This window comes from Notamacropus eugenii, chromosome 2 (genome assembly GCF_028372415.1).
Source record: "Notamacropus eugenii isolate mMacEug1 chromosome 2, mMacEug1.pri_v2, whole genome shotgun sequence".
NCBI lineage: Eukaryota > Metazoa > Chordata > Mammalia > Diprotodontia > Macropodidae > Notamacropus > Notamacropus eugenii.
The window spans coordinates 158,414,244-158,434,095 of NC_092873.1; the positions used below are offsets into that span (position 1 = coordinate 158,414,244).

General features: G+C 37.5%; 1 protein-coding gene across 2 annotated transcripts in view; it reads left to right on the top strand.

The window, feature by feature from the left end:
- Positions 1-19,852, top strand: part of LOC140526490 (hormonally up-regulated neu tumor-associated kinase homolog) — a 55,671-nt gene that overhangs the window by 14,797 nt on the left and 21,022 nt on the right. For both annotated transcript variants that reach the window (XM_072642733.1, XM_072642732.1), the window contains exons 5-7: positions 11,590-11,717; positions 12,749-12,884; positions 18,840-19,017. In XM_072642733.1, coding sequence (XP_072498834.1) covers positions 11,590-11,717; positions 12,749-12,884; positions 18,840-19,017 — 442 coding nt within the window. The remainder of the gene's footprint in view (positions 1-11,589; positions 11,718-12,748; positions 12,885-18,839; positions 19,018-19,852) is intronic.

The following is a 19,852-nucleotide window of genomic DNA, read 5'->3' on the forward strand; positions in this document are numbered from 1 at the left end:
ATGTATGATATAATCAATCACCCAATAGCACCAAGCTATAGCGCTAGAACCAGGGGGAGAACTGGAAATGATTTTCAGTCTGAACCCAAGAAAATTTGTAAAGTAGACAAAGTTTGTCTTGGGTACCCTCCCATCTCTCTTTATCATCCCTCTCCCCTGACACACTCTCACAGAATCACGGGAATGGAAAAGGTCTCAAGAGATTACCTAGTTCAGCCTACACCTTAATGGAAATACCCAACAGTCACCTAATGCCAGCTTGAAAGCATTCTAAAAAGAACCCTCCTACCTCCCACAGCAACCTGTTCCACATTTAGACAGCTCTAACTGTTGAGAAATTTTTCTTTACATCAAATCTAAAATCTGCCTCACCGCAATTTGTACTCATTGACTCTAATTATACTCTTTAGGATACGCATAAAAAGTCTAGCCCCCTCTTCTGCATAACAACAATCATCCCTCATTCCTTCCACAAATCCTTGTATAGCATGGTCTCTAGTCTGCCCTCCCTCCACCAATGTCCAGATCACCCTCTTCTGAATTCATTCCAGCCTGTCTACAACCTCCCTAAAATGGGAGGCACAGAACTGAGCACAGTGCTCCATATGGGGTCTAAGCAGAGCCCAGCGTAATGAAACTCTCCCCTCTCTCATTCCAGAGGCCATTGTTTTCAGTGCAACTTAAGATTCTAACAGTATACTGTCCCATTTTGAGCCTTCACTCTGCTAAAATGCCTAGATCTAGTGTCGAACTACATCTCCCCCATTCTGTCACTTACTTGTGCAGTTGATTTTTTAACCCAAATGTAGCATTTTACTTTTGGGGGGGTGGAGGAGCCAGACCTGTAATTTCATCCACATAAAGGTCTCCAGAAAGGAAAGATAGAAACAAGCATTTATTCATCATTCTACTATGTACTAGGCACTGCGCTAAGCACTTTATAAATATTGTTTCATTTCAACTTCACAACAACCCTGGGAGGTAAGCTCTATTATTATCCCAATTTTACAGTTGAGGAAACTGAGGTAAACAGAAGTTAAGTGATTTGCCCAATGTCACAGCTAGTAAGTGTTCGAGGCATGATTCAAAATCAGTTCCTTCTAACTCCAAGTGGAGTACTTTATCCACTATGCCACTTAAGTGTCTCAACTCTTTGCATGAAACTCTTTCCAATGATGCAAATAGACATCTAATCTGTAGAGTCCTAGAGAGTCACCCAGGGGCCTGAGAGGTGGTAATTAGCCTATGATCACACAACTAAGTATATGTCAAAGGCACAGTGGGAATTCATCTTCCTGACTCCAAGATCAGGCTTCTATCAACTACTCCAGAACTTTATCTTTATTAATTTTTAATATATTATGTTCGGCCATCATCCTAACTCATGAATCTTATCTATTACCCAATGTGCTAGCTACAGTTTTCAGTTTCATGTCATCTATAAATTTGGTAAGCATCTTATCTATGTGTTCATATGATCATAAAATCATATATGTACAACTGAAAAGGAACTTAAAGGCTATCTAATGTAAGACCCTCATTTTACAGATTAAGAAACTGAGGCCCAGAGTCATATGCCAGAGAAAAAATTTGAACCTGAGTCTTCTGACTCCAAAACTACTCTACCACACTGCTCTTCACACTGAAGATGATTAAGGTGTTATAAAAATGTTGACCAGAGCAAGGCTAAGTTGCATAGAACAATCCCTGCCCATCCCAAGACACTCAAGTCCTCTATTTCTAAATTATCTTTCCCTTTTCTAATCTCTCTATTCCTCTCTCCCATTCTCTCTCTCTCTCTCTCTCTCTCTCTCTCTCTCTCTCACACACACACACACACACACACACACACACACACACACACACACACACAAAATGTTTTTAATTCTTTATAGAATTGATTGATCTAAGGAAGACAAACTGATTAAAGGCGTTCATACCTTAGTATGAACGTATGAATGATAGGCTTTCACCTTCCTAGTGAGCATTTGCATTGCAAAAGATGACTGTATTAATCCAAATTAATTTCCAATTGGTAAAATGCATATAGATTATTTTTAAGTAGGAGGGCCTTTCCATATGCTCTTCTCCTATAGAGTACAGCTCTCTCTCTTGCTTCTTTGTCATAAGAACAGGACTGAGCAACTTCGTGTCTTGTTTCTGACAGGCTGTCAACTGTTAAATCAATCTGCTACCCCTTCTGATTCTTTCTTCTAACCTTGATCTCAAATGTTAAAAAACTGCTTCTACTTACTCTCATCACATTCGACTAAGGGAAGGAATAAAATGCACACTCGTTTTGGTATGAAAACCTATCTTACAATACTGGAAAGTGGAGGAGAAGGGGATAAGGAGGGTGGGAGGGAGGATGGAAGGGAGGGCAATGGGAGGAGGAAGCAATTAGAAGTCAACACTCTTGGGGAGGGACAGGGTCAAAAGAGAGAGCAGAAGCAATGGGGGGCAGGATAGGATGGAGGGAAATATAGTTAGTCTTACACAACATGACTACTGTGGAAGTCATTTGCAAAACTACACAGATATGGCCTATATTGAATTGCTTGCCCTCCCAAAGGGGATGGGTGTGGAGGGAGGGAGGAAGGAACTCAAAGTTTTAGGAACAACTGTTGAGTATTGTTCTTGCATACAACTAGGAAATTAAAAATACAGGTTATGGGGTATAGAAAGTTATCTTGCCCTACAGGACAAAAGAGAAGATGGGGACAAGGGAAGGGAGGAATGTTAGAAGGGAGGGCAGATTGGTGATAGGGGTAATTAGAATGCTGGGTGTTTTGGAGAGGGGGGAGGGGATAAATGGGGAGAAAATTTGGAACCCAAAATTTTGTGGAAATGAATGTTGAAAACTTAAATAAATAAATTTAAATTTTAAAAAAAACTGCTTCTATCTCTTTATACATGTAACTAGGGAAAGCTATTTCTTTGAAATACAAAAGGAGCTTCAAATCAGCTTACTTGGGCTGGAAAAGTATTTCTTCCTAGCAGTTATGGACCTCTAGGTATAGCTGGGAACAAGGAAATAGAACATAAATTTAACAGAGAACGTCAGCCTGCAAGCCCCATTGAAATCTCCAGAAAGAGCTGTTTTTCTACAGAAGCAAAGAACAACGAGTCCCACCTGGTCAAGGAGACCAAAAGATCCAATCTGGGCAGCACTTGGCGCAATGCCTGGCACATAGATGCTTAAGACATGTTTATTGATTGATTGGGCACACATATATATGTAGCACATAAATCTTACTAGACAATGCTCATTAGAAAGACAGTTCTAAGTTTATGGGGACAAATAAGACAAAGCAAGATGCTGGAATCAAAGCAAATAATTTATAGACAAACTTTGGTCTCAGTGTCAGTTTGTGTTATCAGTATAAGTGTATCAGCAGGAAATCTAAGACTGTAACAGAGATTGATACTGCATTTGAAAATTCTATGTTTAGGTAAGTGGTTAAAAGAACTTAAATTGGTCATTATTAGATAGTAATAATAGCTGTTGGTCCAACTTTCTGTGACCCCATTTTGGGGTGTTCTTGGCAGATATTGGATTGGTTTGCCATTTCCTTCTGCAACTCATTTTACAGATGAGGAAACTGAGGCAAATAGGGTCAAGTGACTTGCCCAGGGTCACACAGCTAGTAAGTATCTGAGGTCATATATGAATGCATGAAGATAAGTCTCCCTAATTCCAAGCCCAGTGCTCTACACACTATGCTACCTAACTGCCCCAATAATGATGATGATAATAATGATATAATGCTTGTTGTTGTTCAGGTGTGTCCAACTCTCTGTGATGCCATTTCGGGCTTTTCTTGGAAAAGATAATGGAGTGCTTTGCCATTTCCTTCTCCGCCTCACTTTATCATGATGATACTGAGGCAAACTGGGTTAAATGACTTGCCCAGGGTCACAAAGGTAGTAAGTGTCTCAAGTCAGATTTGAATTCATGAAGGTGAATCTTTCTTACTCCAGGTCCAGTGTTCTATTCACTACACCACCTAGCTGCGACGATTGGTGATGGTGATGAAGATGATGATGATGATGATGATGATGATACCTGGCCTCTGTATAGCATTTTAAATATATTATTTTATTTAATCCCTATTTAATCTTCAATTTATTATCTCCATTTAACAGATGAGGATACTGAAGTGGAGAAAGGATGAGTAACTTATCCAAAGTCACATAATTTGTAAATATTGAACATGGGATTCAAACCCAGGGCTCCCTGACTCCAAGTCAGCCTTATATCCACTATCCCATACTACTATACTATATATCCTGCTATATCATCCTATGATGATATATTTAATGCACTTTTTGGGGTAGGAGGTTAGCCATAGTGAAAAGGTGGGCTGGGAGCCCAGAAATATGCTAAAATGCCTTTCCAAGTATTCCTAACAACATGCATACCACAATGAAAACATATTTATGGCCTTGGAGAACTCTTCTTTCCATAATTATCTCAGGACTTCAACCTTTCCCACCCTGTTTAGAGCCAATGAGTTTTGAAATGTATGAAGACAACATAAATTTATAAGTAAACAGAACCAAATTCATTTGTAATTTTAAATTATTTTATTTGTTTTCAGTGTTCTACAATCACTTCCATCCATCTTAGATTTTTCCCCTCCCTTCCTTTCCTTCCCCCTTCCCTCCCAACTTCCTCCCCAAGACAGTGTACAATCTTATATAGCTTCTACACATATATTCCCACTAAATACATTTTCACCTTAGTACTGTTGCTTAGAAGAATTAAAATGAATGGGAGAAATCATGAAACAAAGCAAAACATAATACAAAAGAAAATAGTCTGCTTCATTCTATGATCCAATTCCATAGTTCTTTCTCTGGATGTGGAAGTTGTTTTGCCTCAAGAGTCCTTTGGAAATTTTTAAGTCCTTTCATTGCAGTGAAGCACTAACTGGACCAGAAAAATTCCACACACACTGTGGTTGTTGCTTTGTAAAATGTTCTCCTGATTCTGTCCCTTTCATGCAGCATCAGTTCATGTAAGTCTTTCCAGGCCTCTCTCAAGTCTTCCTGTTCATCATTCCTCATAGCACAATAGTATTCCATTATATTCATATACCACAACTTGTTCAGCTATTCCCCAATTGATGGGCATCCCCTTGATTTCCAGTTTCTGGTCACCACAAAGAGAACTACTATAAATATTTTTGTACATGTGGGATCCTTTCCCATTTTTATGATCTCTTGGTGATATGGTCATAGAAGCAATATTGCTGGGTCAAAGGGTATGCACATTTATGTAGCCCTTTGGGCATAGTTCCAAATTGCTCTCCAGAATGGTTGGATCAGCTCACAGCTCCACCAACAATGAATTAGTGTTCCAACTCTTCCACTCCAACATTTATCATCTTCCTGTTTGTCATGTTAGTCAATCTGATAGGTGTGATGTGGTACCTCAGAGTTGTTTTGATTTGCATCTCTCTAATCAATAGTGATTTAGAGCATTTTTTCATATGACTATAGATAGCTTTAATTTCTTCCTCTGAAAACTGCCTGTTCCTATCCTTTGACCATTTATCAATTGGGGAATGAATTATGTTCTTGAACATTTGTCTCAGTTCTCTATATATTTTAGAAATGAGACCTTTATCACAGACACTAGCTGCAAAAATTCTTTCCCAGTTTTCTGCTTCCCTCCTAATCTTGGTTGCATTGAGTTTGTTTGTGCAAAAACTTTTCAATTTAATGTAATCAAAATTATCCATTTTGTACTTCATAATGTTTTCTATCTCTTGTTTGGTCAAAAATTTCTCCATTCCCCATAAATATGACAAATACACTATTCCTTGCTCCACTAATTTGTTTATAGTATCAATCTTTATACCTAGATCATGTATCCATTTGGACTTTATTCTTGTGTACAGTGTCAGGCATTGGTCTATGCCCAGTTTCTGCCACACTGTTATCCAGTTTTCCCAGCAGTTTTTGTCAAACAGTGAGTTCTTATCCCAGAAGCTGGGGTCCTTGGGTTTCTCAAACAGTAGACTACTACATTCATTGACTACTGTGTCTTGAGTACCTAACATATTCCACTAGTCTACCCCTCTGTTTCTTAGCCAGTACCAAGTGGTTTTGATGATTGTTGCTTTATAATACAGTTTGAGATCTGGTAGCACTAGGCCACCTTCCCTAACATTTCTTTTCATTAGTTCCCTTGATATTCCAGACCTTTTGTTCTTCCAGATGAATTCTGATATTATTTTTTCTAGCTCTAGGAAATAATTATATTGATTGGTATGGCACTGTATAAGTAAATTAATTTAAATAGAATTGTCATTTTTATTATATTAGCTCGGCCTACCTACAAGCAACTCATGTTTTTCCACTTACTTAGATCTGACTTTATTTGTGCAAAAAGTGTTTTGTAATTGTGTTCACATAGTCCCTGGGTTTGTTTTGGCAGGTAGGCTCCCAGATATTTTATAGCATCTATCGTAGCTTTAAATGAGATTTCTCTTTCCGTCTCTTACTATTGGGCTTTGTTAGTACTATGTAGAAATGCAGATGATTTATATGGGTTTATTTTGTAACCTGCAACTTTGCCAAAGTTGTTGATTATTTCAAGAAGTTTTTCACTTGATTCTCTGGGATTCTCTAAGTATACCATCATATATCTGCAAAGAGTGATAACTTAGTTTCTTCTTTGCCTGTTCTAATTCCTTCAACTTCTTTTTCTTCTCTTATTGCTACAGCTAGTATTTCTAATATGATATTGAATAACAGTGGTGATAATGGACATCCTTGCTTGACTCCTGATCTTATTGGAAATGCATCTAGCTTATCCCCATTGCATATAATGCTTGCTGATGGTTTTAGGTAGATACAGCTTATTATTTTATGAAAAGTTTCATTTATTCCTATGCTCTCCAGTGTTTTCAACAGGAATGGGTGTTACATTTTGTCTAAAGCTTTTTCTGCATCTATTGAAATAATCATGTGGTTTCTGTTAGTTTTGTTGTTTATATGATCAATAATGCTAATAGTTTTCCTAATATTGAACCAGCCCTGCAGTCCTGGTATAACTCTTACCTGATCATAATGTATTATTCTTATGATAAGTTGCTGTATTCTTTTTGCCAATATCTTATTTAAAATTTTTGCATCTATGTTCATTAGAGAAATTGATCTATAATTTTCTTTCTCTGTTTTGGCTCTTCCTGGTTTAGATATCAGAGCCATACTTGTATCATAAAAAGAATTTAGTAGGACTCCTTCTTCCCCAATTTTCTCAAATAGTCTATACAGTATTGGAAGTAACTATTCTTTAAATGTGTGATAGAATTCACTTGTAAATCCATCTGGCCCCAAAGATTTCTTTCCAAGGGAGTTCATTGCTGGCTTGTCCAATTTCTTTTTCTGAGGTGGGATTATTTAAGTATTCAACTTCCTCTTCTGTTAATCTGGGAAATTTATATTTTTTAAAATAATCATCCATCTCATTTAGATTGTCAAATTTATGGGCATACAGTTGGGCAAAGTAATTTCTAATTATTGTTTTAATTTCCTCCTCATTGGAGGTGAGTTCACCCTTTTCCTTTTTGATATTGGCAATTTGGTTCTCTTCTTTCTTTTTTAAATCAATTTGACTAAAGGTTTATCAATTTTATTGGTTTTTTTTCATAAAAGCAATTCTTAGGTTTATTTATTAGTTCAATAGTTTTCTTAATTTCAATTTTATTAATTTCTCCTTTGGTTTTCAGTATTTCTAATTTGATATTTACTTAGGGATTTTCAATCTGTTCTTTTTCTAGCTTTTTCAGCTGCATGGCCAATTTATTGATCTCCTCTTTCTCTATTTTATTCATGTAGGCATTCAAAGATATAAAACTTCCCCTAAAAAGTACTTTTGCAGTATCCCATAAGATTTGGTAGGTTGTCTCATTATTGTCATTCTCTTAAATGAAGTTGTTGATTGTTTCTATGATTTGCTGTTTAACTCACTCATTCTTTAGGATTAGATTATTTAGTTTCCAATTAATTTTTGGTTTTTCTTTCCATGGCCTTTGATTATGTATAGTTTTTATTGCATTATGATCTGAGAAGGATGCATTGATTATCTCTGCCTTTCTGCACTGGATTGTGAAGTTTTTTTGGCCTAGTACATGATCAGTTTTTGTATATGTGCCATGTACTGCTGAGAAAAAGGTATATTCCTTTCTATCCCCATCCAATTTTCTCCAGAGATCTAGCATATCTACATTTTCCAGAGTTTTATTCTTCTCCTTAACTTTTTTCTTGTTTATTTTGAGGTTAGATTTATCAAGTTCAGAGAGGGGGAGGTTGAGGTCCCACACTAGTATAGTTTTGCTGTCTATTTCTTCCTGGAACTCGTTTAACTTCTCCTCTAAGAATTTGGATGCTATACCACTGGCAGCATATATGTTTAGTAATGAAGTTGCTTCATTATTGATGGTACCTTTTAGCAGGATATAGTTTCCTTCCTTATCTCTTTGGAATAGATCTATTTCTGCTTTTGCTTTGTCTGAGATTAGGATTGCTACCCCTGCATTTTTTACATCAGCTGAAGCACAATATATTCTGCTCCAACCCTTTACCTTTACCCTGTGTGTATGCTTCCATTTCAAATGTGTTTCTTGTAAACAACATATTGTTGGATTATGGTTTTTAATCCATTCTGTTATCCATCTCTGTTTTATGGGAGAGTTCATCCTATTCACATTCACAGTTACGATTACTATCTGTGTCTTTTCCTCCATTCCCTTTCCCCCTGTTTATGCTTGAGCTCTCCCTTCTCCTGTCCCTTCCACAGTAGTTTTAATTTTTGACCACTGCCTCCCTCAGTGTTCCCTCCCTTCTTGCAACCCCCTTCCCTTTTATGCCTCTTTTCCTTACTACTTCTTCCCTCCCTTTTCTTTTCCCCTTCCCCTCCTCCTACCTATAGATCTAGTTATAGTTCTATATTTAACTGAGTTTGTTGTTCCCTCATTGAACCAAATCAGATGAGAGTAACTCTCAAACAATGCTCATCTCCTTCCCCTCTTTCCCCCTACTGTAATATATTTTTGTGCCTTTTCCTATGATGTAATTTACCTTTATCTGCCTCCTCTTTTTCACATCTCCCGTTACAATCCCTTCACACCCTTAAATCACACTTTTATCATGAATCATTTACTTTATACCTGCTCCCTTTATCTATATATATTTATACACCATAATAAATATACAATTCTCAAGATTAACAAGTATCATCTTCCCTTATAGGGATGTAAACAGTTTGTCATATTGAATAACAAGGTTTTTTTTCCATTTACCTTTTTATGCCTCTCTTGAGACCTGTATTTGAAGACTGAATTTTCTGTTGAGCTCTGAACTTTTCATCAGGAAGGTCTAGAAATCCATTATTTCATTGAATGTCCATCTCATTGCCTGAAATATTATGCTCAGCTTTGCTGAGTAGTGGATCCTTGGTTGTAGTCCCAACTTCTTTGCCTTATGGAATATCATATTCCAATCCCTTCAGTCTTTTAAAGTAGAAGTTGCAAGGTCCTGTGTGATCCTGACTGTAGCTCCTTGATATTTGAATTGTTTCTTTCTGGTAGCCTGAAATATTTTCTCCTTCACTTGATAGTTCTGGAATTTGGCAACGATATTCCTTGGTGTTTTTAGTTTGGGATCCCTTTCAGGAGATGAATGATGGATTCTTTTGATGCCTATTTTGGCCTCTGGATCTAGGACTTCTGGGCAGTTTTCCTTGATGATTTCTTGGAAGATATTGTCCAAGCACTTTTTTTCAACATGTCTTTCTGGTAGAATAATAATCCTTAGATTTTCTCTCCTGGATCTATTTTTCAGGTCAGTTGTTTTTCCAACTAGATATTTTACGTTTTCTTCTATCTTTTCATTCTTTAGATTCTGTTTGACTGATTCTTGATGTCTCATGGAGTCATTAGCTTCTACTTGCGCCCATTCTAATTTTTATCAAATTGCTTTTTTCAGTTAACTTTTGAATCTCCTTTTCCATCTGTCCAAGTGTGCCTTTTAAGGAGTTACTTTCTCCAGTTAGGTTTTGTACTTCCTTTTCCATTTGTCCAATTTTCCTTTTAAATCCTTCTGTGACTTCTTTTTTCATATTTTTAAAATCATTGGCCAGTTTTTCTTCTATTTCTCCCATTTGGCTTTTAAAATCCTTCCTGAGCTCTTCCAAGAATGCTCTTTGGGCTTGAGATCAGTTTGTATTCCCTTCTGAAGTTTCAGATGGGAGTACAGTCTCAATGCTGACCTCTTTGGTATTTGTGTTTAGGTCCTTGTCCCTATAGAAAGATTCTATGGTCTTTTCTTCTCTGCTTTGCTTCTTACTCATGATGATCACCCTTTTCTGGCTTTTAAAGTAGATCTCTACTTTGGAGGCACAAGGGGCTCTGTCCCACAGTTCTTGTGCCTAGGACTTGTGACATTGTTGTGGCTTCTGGTTCTTTCAGCTAGAAGCTAAAATACTGCAGTTTACCTGGTGCTGAGCTGGCTGGTGCTAGAAAGCAGAAGTCTTTTTGGGTTTCCCCAGTTACCCTGGAGTTAGCTGTGTTTAGTGTGGGGGAGTGATGGTCTGACCACAGGAGGTGTCCTCTGCTGAACTAGAGCATAGGAAAGCTCAGTGGTTGGTAAACCTTGTCTGTGCTAGTGTCTTTCCAATTCTCCTGGCATGATGAGGCACTCCTGGGGTCTTGGTGTTGGTGGTTGCAGGCTCTACCCCCCTGGGACTCCAGATCTCCTGGTTCGCTGAGGTGGGGCTGTCTGGAACAGCTCCAGTCCTGCATTAGTTCCCTTCAGTCACAGCAAAAGGGACCCTTCTAGCCTCACAGGCTAAGAGACAGCTTTCCCCTTCTGCTTATTCCACTGTTCCAGGATTTTTCTAGGGAAAATATTCTCTGGGCTCTTCAAGGTCAATAAGGGGAGGGAGATAGCAATTATAGATCATTCAGTCATCTTGGCTCCTGGAACTTCAAGTAGATGACTTGCAGACATTTAATCTCCTGGATGATAGTCTCAGGAGTGACTGCTGAAATTACCTGGGGTTCTGCACTTCTCTCTCCCTCAGTTCCATTGGACTCCCATCCTGAGCTAATATGTTTGAGAATCTGCAGTGCATCTATACCTTCAGATAGCCTGGGGCTTCCTGCTTGGCCCTGCCACTGCTGGATCGTGCTGGTACAGTCTGTGCACCATGCACTGTGTGCTCCTCCAGCCTCCATTTGTAATTTATGACCAACATTCAAATTTGCCTCCAGGATATTTTTATCAGCTTTTTTTAAGGTATACACCTTATACCCTCCTATAAAAGGATATAAGGGAAGAGTTAGGAACCACCAACATGTTATAGTCCTGAAGAACCCTTCATAAATTCCATGGGGCTCCTGAAGAAGTTTATCCTTTGTCCCATCCTTCTTTTCATACTGTAATAGGCTGAATGAGCCTTCAAGAAAAGTACTTAATGTGTGACAATTAAAAGCCCATAAATTCTCTCTTATAAAAAGCATATTTTTAACGATTGATTTCTAAACTTTTCAACTTTGATGGTCATTCTCTTGACAGAGGGGTTAGTATGTTTGCTATGCTCACGGGTACGTTGCCATTTACTGTGGAACCATTCAACATCAAGCAGCTTTATCAGAAGATGGTGAATGGGGAAATCAGCTCTGTTCCAGATGACATCTCTTCTGGTAATTAACTAATTGGTATTTACCAGTTTGCAAATTAAGGCTCAATGTATGACAGGCATTTGGGAATATAGCATATTCCCAATATAGATCATTGGCTCTTGTTGCCAGGAGAGAAAGAATAACTATGTATCAGGCCCAAAATTTTGAGGTGCTTTGGGAACTTCTCTGTCTTCAGTTTCCATAAAATTAACTGGAAGGAAAAAATATATAGCTTGTGCTTTCTATGATAGTATTCTCAATTCAAGAAACATTTTTGATGGCCTCGTGTGGGTAAGACATGTGGGAAACACCAACATAAATAACTCCTTTCAACAAAAATTTGCTAAACATTTAATATATGTTAGGTGTTGAGTAAAAAGAGACAAAAACTAAATAGGAGAGCAGCCCCTACCCTCAAAGAACTTACAGTCTGCTGGAGGAAAACAATATGCATGGAGATAAATAGAGAAAAAGTAATTGGGGGTTGGGAGAGGGCTAACAACTGAGAATTTCAGGAAAGGCCCTACTTGTGTAGGAGGTGCTCTGAGCTGAGCCTTGCAGGGAGTTAGGGATCCCAAGAGGTGAGAAGAGATAATTAGATTAGGGAAGAAAGAAATGTTAGCAGTTGAATAAATATTCTTCTACACCTTTTAGGGATTGTTCACACTGCCAGATTTTTATAATAAATCAACTGAACATATTCAATCTCTTATTTATCCACCTCCTCTCACCACATACACACACACACACACACACACACACACACACACACACACACACACATACACATACACACAAACTTAGCCACAAAATATATTTTGTAAAAGACATCTGGACATTTTAAATATCCTAAAGTGTTGCTTGATAGGCTTAGGTTCCCACTGAAGACACTGACTTTGGTAGTCAAACTGAGGAAACTGGCTTATGATCAGATCATTAGTTGTTTCAACAGAAGAAACTTGCCAACAAGAGAGTCAGTGGTTCACTGGGTTAATACCCCTAAACTGTGGGAGTTTTTCATCCCCAAACACTTCATCTGAATTGCATTCCAGGAGCTGTGCATTTTATGCACTCCTTACTGGAGCCTGACCCAGCCAAGAGGCCTGCCATTAAAGAAGCAATGAAAGACAAATGGCTGAATGAAGGATGGAACAGGAAACCACTAAGTTCTATTACATATAAGAACAGGTAATTAATTTCTCACACCTCTCCCATTCCTTATTAACTCTGTTGTATGCCCAGCTTCCTTTTAAGGCCTCCGTGCCCCTGGGATGTGCCTTCATCAATCCTGGTATGTCAACACTTAATAAAATTCCATGACCACCTCTATGAAACCAGGATGCATTCCAGGCTTGATCTGGAAGTTGGGAAAAGATGTTGAAATGGATGGATGAATTTCCTGAATTAGCTTACATCATGTGGCCATCAAGCTCAGGAAGACTTTGCCACTTACTGATTGTATGACCAAAGGAAAAGTCGCCAAGACTCTCTCTGTTTCACATTCCTAACCTCCAAAATGCAAGAGTTGAGCTAGATTACCTGAAAGATTCCTCCCAGTTTTGAATCTATGTTTTAAAGATTGAGGGGGCTCAAAAGCTTTTTTTAATTTATAGAAGAAAAGGAAAAAGTAATAGAGCCTCTTGCAACTAAACCTGTAACTCTGACAGATTGAGAAAATTATAGACCAGCCACCATAATAATAGCTAACACTTCAAGGTTCAGAAAATGCTTTACCAATGTTATTTCATTTGATGTTCAGAATAGCTTTGTGAGGAAGTACATTGGAATTATAATTCCTGATTTATAGATGAAGAAACTGAAGGTCAAAGAGTTTAAATCACTTGTCCATGTTCATACAGCTAGTTAAAGGGAGAGAATACGGACCCAGGTTCTCATTGAAAATTTCAATAATCCAGTCTAGAATGTGATGATATCAATCACCTCACCCCAGAGAGACTTCATCTTCAGCATTTTTTCAATCTATAAAATCCTTGATTTCTCCCGCCCAAAAAAATGCATAAGAATAATTGGACTTCTAATATGGTAAGAGTATGCTGGAGCCAGCTCAAACCAGCTTAAGAGAGCTGATTCTAAATTCACACTACATTTTTAGTGTGAACATTTACATCTTGAAAGTCAGCAAGCACCAACTTGTAAATTATGGTTTGATTTATTGTTTTGTTGATTATCTAGACTTAAGAAAAAAGCTAATAATATGGAGTAAACTCAAAAGCTTCAATTATACTTTTTTCCAGATTGCTGATTGCTAAATTTTTATCAGTATAATGCTGGATATGAAACAAGGAGGAGCAAAATTTTTCAGGTTCTATTTTTTTCATTCTAAAATTCACAAAATTGCCTTCCTGAGCATAATCAACCAGAAAATAGCACCAAGACCCTTTTATTGAGGTTTTAATTTTTAGTTCTCCCTTGGGGGAAAATTAGCATGATTTAAAGGGATGGGGGCCAATCAAGGAGAACATATGAACTTAAAATACCTTTAATTCAAGGTTTTTGTCTCCTCTATCCACTCTGTTGCCTCTGGTGCCAAATTCAGCTACAGTGAGGTTAAATTAACTTTTGTCGAGTGGCTTAGGAATCTAAATTCTATTCGTTATATCATTTCTGTGAGTCTCTGTGTTCCAACTTCCAAACAACTAAGTTACAAATGAACTTTTCCAACAGCTCATTTGTTTTTTAAGTTAGGAGCTTCTCTGGGGCTATGAGTTATGTATGAGGTATGGATAAATGACTACACAGATCTGAAAATGAACTCAGTGTTTTTGGTTTCAGCAGTTTTTCCATATAAAAAGTTATTCATCATTGGAAAGGTTCCTTGTTAAGATGCAGGTGCATGGAGAGAAACAAGTGGCGGTGGAGTGTCCCTAGGAAAGAAGGGACCTTATGAGGTTTGGTGGAAAGCTTTTAGAATTGGAAGAAACTTTAGAGGTTATCTTGTTCAACCCCATTTACCTCATTTTTTAAAGAAAGAAACAGGGGCCCATGGGATCATGTATTAGAGCTAGAAGAGACCTTGTAAGTCATTGAGTTTAACTCCTTCATTTTATAGATGAAGCCCAAGGTAGTTAAGTGCCAAGGATCCCATAATTGCAAGTGTCTAAGTCAGGATCTGAACCCAGATCTTCCTGATTCCAAACTCATCACTCTAACCACTATGCCATCTATATCCATCTAGCTTTAGACAAGCCAAACTAGATGATAATCCTACTGTACTCCATCCTGGTCAGATCACCTCTGTGTTATAGTATTCATTTATGGGTACCATATTTTGCAAGGACATTAGTCCTTTTTAAAAGTCAGTCAACAATTACATTAGATTGTAAGCTTCATCAGGGCAAAGAAAATCCTTTGCCCTTTTTTGTATCCCCAACCCTTAGCACAGTGCCTGGTACATACTAGGTGCTTTAAAATGTTTATAAATTAATAGACTAAATAAGCATTTATTAAATGACTCCAAACCCTTCATCTTACAAATGAGAAAACTGAGGCCCAGTGAAGGGATTTGCTCAAGGTCACACAGGTAAAAAAAACAGCAAAGCCAATATTTAAAAACAGTTCTTTTTACTACAGATTCAATGCTACTTCCACTGCCCCTATGTTATCACTGGACCTACCTCCCAACCCCAGGAAGCTGGGTAGCTAGAAGGAGCTAAGTGGATCAGTGACTAGAGCATCAGACCTAGAGTTAGGAAGACCTGAGATCAACGTCCCTACTAACTGTATGACCTGGAGCAGGTCACTTAACTTCTGTGTCTCAGTCTCCTTGTTTGTATAATAATAGCACTTGCCTCACAAGATTGTTGTGAAGATCAAACGGGAAACTATAGGTAAAGCACTTTGTAAACCTTCAAGTAATATGTAAACGACAGGTGTTATTAGGATGTGTCCCATAGCTATCTGTAGAGTCTCGATTATAAAGTCCCAGTACGGATTCCTAGTTTTTACTAAGAAGGTAACCATTTAAAAATAAATGTACATGCCAAAATAAAAACTTACAGAGCAGAAAAATTGAGAGATGTTTGGAATTTATCCATTTTATAAAAGAATTTTTCATATCCTCAAAATAATTTCCCACAGTTTTCTTTTGTATGGAGCTCCCCTAGTGCATTTAAAATGTATAAAACATTCTGTGTCAAACTATCCAGCTCAACATTTGGTCTCTGAAAGTGGCACCAAGGGACATCTTAAGGAAAGGCATGGTTGTCTTTCTTGACATCAACCTCAAAAGTTAAGGCCATCCACTCAAATACTCTAATTTCCCTTAGTAACCCATTAAGGACCTGTCATCTATAAATGTATCTGAACTATTTTTGAAGGTATTTATATGTTCCATCTGTGCCAGTTTTTGAGGTAATGGATTCCATAAGCGTATTGCCCAAAAGGTGAAGTAATATTTTTTATTTACCCTAAATTTTACTCTTCAAATCTTCAAGTATGCTGATAATTGATGAACAATTGGGGGAGAGGTACAAGCATGAGGTGTAGAAAGTGTTTTCAATAAGTTTAGCAATGAAGTATAGGTCCAATAACTGGATGAACAATAAGGCTTGTGAGATGTATTATTAGGATTGGGGAAAGCTGAGAACATTTGTAGGGAAATGTGAATTTCAGGTTTAGCAGGAAAGATAAAAAGTGTAGTTTTCAACCTACTGAAGTTTTTTGGTGTACTGATGAAGTCAGAAGAAAAAATTAAAGATGTATGAGGAATATAGGGAAAGGATGTCCCAGACTAAGTCTTGGAAGAGACCAGAGAGAATGGGATGAGGAGTGTTGGTAAAGGGATTAATCTTAATAAGATATAAAGATTACTTCTGTGACTAAAAGGAAGAAAAAGAATGTAGGTAACATTAAAAACTTTTTTAAGGAATTGACGTGGAAGATGAAGGGATTTCCTTATATTCTCAGGGAAGTAGAATGTCCTGTCATCTGCTACAATTATTTATCCTTCAGATACTGCCAGAGATATTGATAAAATAACAATTATGTCATCCTCTGTTCAATACACTCAAATTTTATATTGGAATTAATATCTTGCTTCCAATTTACTTTTCCAGGCTTCCTCTGCCCCTCCCCTCATTATTCCTTTTCACATATTCTATGGTATAGCTATCCTGGTCTGCTTGCTGTTTCTCACACACAATATCCTATCTCTCATTTCTACATCTTTGCACACAGGCTGTTCCCCATGCTTGGAATTCACCTGCTATTCATCTCGAGCTCATAGACTCCCTGGTTTCCTTCAAAGTTCAGCCCACATAGGTTTTACCTCCCAAATGAGGCCTTTGCTTTTCCTCCCAGATACCAGGGTCTCATCCCATCAAATTACATTATATTAACTTTGTAAATACTTATATATGTAGGTATCATTTCCTCTGATAGTATGTAAGCTCCTCAACAGCAGAGACTACTTCATTTTTGTCCTTGAATACCCAGCAATTAGCACAGAACCTAGTGGACCCTTCAAAAATGGGTGGATAGATGGATGGATGGATGGATGGTAGATAGGTGATTAGATGAATAGATGAATGGATGGATGGCAAATAGATACATGGATAGAAGAATATATGGATGTATGGATAGATGAATGGACAGGATTGGGGCTCAGGCTTAATTATCAGTATTGAAGACAAGAGAAGAAAGAGTTTGGAACAATGGCTGTAAGGAATGAGATAAGGAGGCTATGAAGAAAGGAGAGTCCAGCAACAATGAGCAACCACATGAGTTTACATATCATAAATCTGCTTAAATATACTCCTGCATTCAATGTGCTGCAATATCTTGTTTTGGATTAAGAATATACAGAAAATCTAACCTCACAAAGGTATGTAGTTGGAAAAGGGAAGACTATTTTAATAAGCAAACAACCTCTTAGGAGTATTATGAAAATTGTCTTCACCTCATAGGCTTTCTGAAAAGGTTTCAGTGGTCCCAAGGGTATATGGACCACACTTGGAGAACCATTGCTCTTTGTAATTTATACTTTTATTATATGGCATCTTCATCATTCTAGGCTAAAGCTTCTTATTTCTTTTTTCCTTTCTCCTCCTATGGCATGATCCCTATTTCCATCATTATTTTAGGTGTTGAACCTTCTTCAATTCCATGTATCATTCTTGAGATACAGCAATCAGAACCGCAATACAGGAATCCAAGCACAGGCAGTTGCATTATTAACTTACAGGGAACTCATATAATGCTTTCTGTTTTATTTCGATGTTTAACCTCCAAACAGTCACCAATTATACTTCCATTTGAAGGCAGTTTCAGTCATAGTGGCATATTGAGCCAGTGACTTTAGGGAGCACTTTATATAATTATTTCTCAGTCCTTTCTCTAATTTCACACTCATCAGCCTAATTAGGATCACTTGAATTCTTTTTCCTAATGTGAATTGTCTTACAGCAGCCTACACTGAAGTATATCAGTCCTTTTTCTGTTATGCTCTTAACTTCCTAAGTTCTTCCTGCAATTTATGACTGTCAGTTTAACATTCCCTTGCCCAAAAGGCAATTTTTCTATGTACTTTGCCTCCAACTCATTTATTAAAAAAAACTCCCCATGATGTCAGTCTTAGCACTTATTCCTAGAAGAAAACACTATTTATACTTTTCCATCCAGTGAAAAGTCCACTTATATGCATTCTTTGTTTCTTTTCAATAGGCAAGGATTTTCTCCTAGAAAAAAAATTGCTTATCACATTTCTCCCTCATCACTAACCCAAACATAAGACTTTCATACCTCTGTTGCAATTACAATTACATAGACCCCAAGATTATCCATCCAGTGTGTTTAGTGATACCTTTGAGTCATGGCAGAATTGATTCACAGGCAGCAGAGATCATTCAAATGGGGATGCTTTTGTTGACCAGATACATTATTTTAATGCCCACCTTCTAACATAAGTTTGATAGGACTATTGGCAGATCATATTGCCCAATATAATTCTGTTATCCCATTTTTGTATAATTTTTATATGTCTAATAAAAGTAATTTTCCCAGATGAGATTTTCCTAACTACATATCAAGTCTGGTATCTTCTCCATTCAAACACATCAACATAGCCTGGACATTCATATAAGTGAGTTCAACACTCTCATGAAACAATTGTCCTGGCATTTTTAGGCTCCATCCTGAGGACCTTAACTCCACAGTTCTGAACTACATGGCAAACACCATGGAACCTGGTCTCTCGGAAATTATCAGTGTGCTGATAAACAACAAGCCATCTTCCATCATGGCATCCTATAACTTGCTACTGAAGAAACTAGTCAAGTCTCAAAAGGAGCATAAAAGCCTAAAGGTATTGTGGTATGAATTTCACTGAGAACAAACCTATCCAATCAGTCTTCTCAAGCTATTTCTTTTCTTAACACTTCCCTGGAATTGAATAGCTATGATGCTCAAAAAATAAATATGGGGACTTGTTAAATGTTTAAATAGATGATGATAATGATGAAGATGAATGATGCAGAAGGGTCAAATTTTAATATTTTGCTTTCTAAGCATAGACTTTGTATCATCTTTCATAGCACAAAAGATTTTTCTAGTATTTCATGTACTTATCAAACATTTACTAGGCATCTACTTTATGTAAAATATTATGCCAATCACTATGGAGGAAGACAATGTTTAATAGGCTTGGAGTGGGAAAGCTTGAGTTTGAGCCCCAACTCTGCCCTAGATCATCTGTGTTGCCTCCAGTAAGCTTCTTCCTCTTGCTTGGCCTTATTTTTAAAAGGAGAAAGTTGGACTATATGTGCTCTCTAAGATCCAGCTCAAAATACTATGAACTTTTCAGGGAAGTACAAAACCTGATCCTTGAACACAATTTAGTTTGGAGAAGAAACTAAAACCCAGAAAAAACTAAATGACAGGAAATGAGTTAAATAACAATTCAAGATACTAGTGTTATATCTGATTCTACTTTCATTCTGGGAGCTATTTCTCAGATGTTGAGATGTTTCTTTTCTGACATCCTGGATGAGATAGCTACCCTTACCAGGGTATGTTGTCAGTGTCAAACATGGGCACACAAGTAACTAAACTGGGAATCAGTTTTCAGCCCCATTTCCCAAAGGGAATTCAGTGAGGAATGCATCTTCCAGTCCTGTCTAGACATTATGGACCATTCTGAA